This window comes from Ranitomeya imitator, chromosome 5 (assembly GCF_032444005.1).
Source record: "Ranitomeya imitator isolate aRanImi1 chromosome 5, aRanImi1.pri, whole genome shotgun sequence".
Classification (NCBI taxonomy): domain Eukaryota; kingdom Metazoa; phylum Chordata; class Amphibia; order Anura; family Dendrobatidae; genus Ranitomeya; species Ranitomeya imitator.
The window spans coordinates 112004026-112006460 of record NC_091286.1 but is presented as its reverse complement, the minus strand read 5'-3'; the positions used below and the strand labels follow the sequence as shown (position 1 = coordinate 112006460).

The 2435-nt window shown below is 44.7% G+C and overlaps 1 protein-coding gene across 1 annotated transcript; it reads right to left on the bottom strand.

The window, feature by feature from the left end:
* Positions 1-748: 748 nt before the first annotated feature.
* LOC138680567 (uncharacterized) lies at positions 749-2110 on the bottom strand. Its single transcript, XM_069767917.1, has 2 exons — positions 1667-2110; positions 749-1186 (listed from the first exon to the last, which is right to left on the bottom strand). The coding sequence occupies exons 1-2, from the start codon at positions 2108-2110 to the stop codon at positions 836-838; spliced, it is 795 nt and encodes a 264-aa protein (XP_069624018.1). The 3' UTR covers positions 749-835.
* Between the last annotated feature and the right edge of the window lie 325 nt (positions 2111-2435).

Here is a 2435-nt window from a genome sequence, read left to right as displayed (position 1 = left end):
TCAACGTTGGTTCTCCAACCTCTTCTATCCACAGAACCGCCCACCGTAAGAGAGCTCCTGGTGAGACAATTGCGCCTGGAGCGGACAGCAGCGCTCCTGCAGCAGACAGCAGCGCTCCTCCAGACTCAAGTAGAGCAGCAGGGCGTGACGCTGCGACACCTCTTGGGCCGTGGAAGGAGATAATTTTTTTTTTTTTTGGTTATGTTATATTTTGTTGTTAAATAATTTAAAACCAAGAAATTGTTACAAAAAAAACAAAAAATCTTCGCATGCTTTCTTTAATGTTTACCAAGCTATAAGGGTTAACAGCACCATTTTATAGGCATCACATTTAAAGTAATTTAGAGAGGTTTATATGACAGCAAAGCAAAAAAAAATATTTTTTTTATACGGCGCGATCCTGCCAGGGTACAGCTCCAGAACCATTAAAGTACTGACAGTATTTTTCGCGACAGTCCCTTGCATCGTCTGCCTGTCTGCCAGATCCAAGTGCTTGAAGAGCTGTAAAATTATCAGGTTGTGTACGCCATTCCCCGGGCACAATATCTCCGGTTCTTGCGTCCACTGCATCAATAAACGAAGGAGGAGAATAGGAGCTCGTATCATGACGTCTCAGGAAATTATGGAGCACACAGCATGCCAAAACCACAAAGTCTATAGACGGCAGCTTCAAGTTGATAGCTGTGTGGAACACTCTAAACCGATTTGCCATAATCCCAAAGGCATTTTCAACCACACGACGGGCCCTAGACAACCGGTAATTAAAGATTCTGCGCTCCGGTGTGAGTGTTCTCTGTGCAAATGGCTTCAGCAAATGTGGATGAAGAGGGAAAGCTTAATCAGCGATGAAGACAAAATTTAGGTTTGCTTTTGTGTCTTCATTTAGTGGCAACAGCAGTTCATTGTTCCTCAAGCTTTCCCCAAATGAAGTGTGTTCAAAAACACCACCGTCGGAGACTCGACCATTCATGCCAACATCCACATCGACAAACTCATAGTTCGCATTGACAAGGGCCATGAGGATCACACTGAAATATCCTTTGTAGTTGAAAAAAAAGGATCCAGAGTTGGCTGGTTGCGTGATGCGCACATGCTTTCCATCTAATGCACCACCGCAGTTTGGAAACTGCCACAGCTCATCAAAATCGGAAGCAATCCTCTTCCAGTCATCCGCCGTCTTGGGAAACTGCAAGATGAGAAGGAAACATGTACAATTTAGGTCAAATATATTATGCACATACACTCTCATGTGGACATCCTACAGTGATTGAGGCGCAGTATGGATTAGTATAACAAAGTCAACAACCCTGAGTATGCAGGCAGCCATTTTATCAGATGGCTTCGGTGACTCAGAGGGGGTGCTAAACAATATATCTAAATTATATAATCAATAAAATTACGTTGGGAGCAGCAAATAAAAGAAGGGCGGCGCAGGGTTGGAGCAGCACATATCAGAATGGAGCCGCAAAATGGTAGCAGCACATGTCAGAATGGAGGCGCAGGATCACAGCAGCACATGTCTGAATGGGGGCGCAGGATGGGAGCAGCACATGATAGGATGTAGAACATATACCAATAGAAATGCGCGCAAACAGGGCGTAGAACGGGATAAATAGCTAGTATAATATATCGACATAACACAGCAGCCAAAAAAATATAGTAGTACCTCCATATAATGCCTTAAGCTGTGCACAATGGCCTCGCATGTCTCCGGAATCACAACGCTCAGGAAAGGTCTGGAAACAGCTGCGGAAAACTGCAAATCCTGAAGAGACCTTCCTGTTGCCAGGAACCGCAGTGTCACCGCCAACCTTTCATCCACGGGCACGGCTGCACGCATCGGCGTATCACACCTTTGTATGAGTGGCGTAACAGCAGACAGTATTATTTTGAAGGATTCCTCGGACATCCGAAGGTAGTTTTGGAAATCATGAGGGTTATTGTCACGTAACTCTCTTATGAGACCCATGTGTGACAATGTGGATCTTTTCTGCAGCCAGCTCCGGGTCCACATGCGACGTTTTCGTTTAGGACGTCTCTCCTCTTGGAGACGTGCTGCCTCAAACACCAGGGCAGCAGCAACAACAGAACTCTCATCGGAAGTGAGCATAGTTCCTAAAAAGAAAACAAACGTACAATAAATACACGTGCTTACAAAATAATGTTCTGACCATTGATCTAATAACTATATATGTTACTACTGGTATTAAATGGGGCAGTCAACCATCTCGATCTGTAAAAGGATTAATTAATTGGGCCACGCTACAGCTGTGTACCTGAGGTTCTCAGGCCTACCCTACTCTCCATAAAGGAACAATCGACCACACTCCAGCGTTTATCCCCGTTGAAGCGCAACATATGCAACTTGTAGCGTTATACATACCTTTTGCGGTAAAAGTCTAGTAGTTAGAAAAGTCCAGGGAATCCAGCGAATT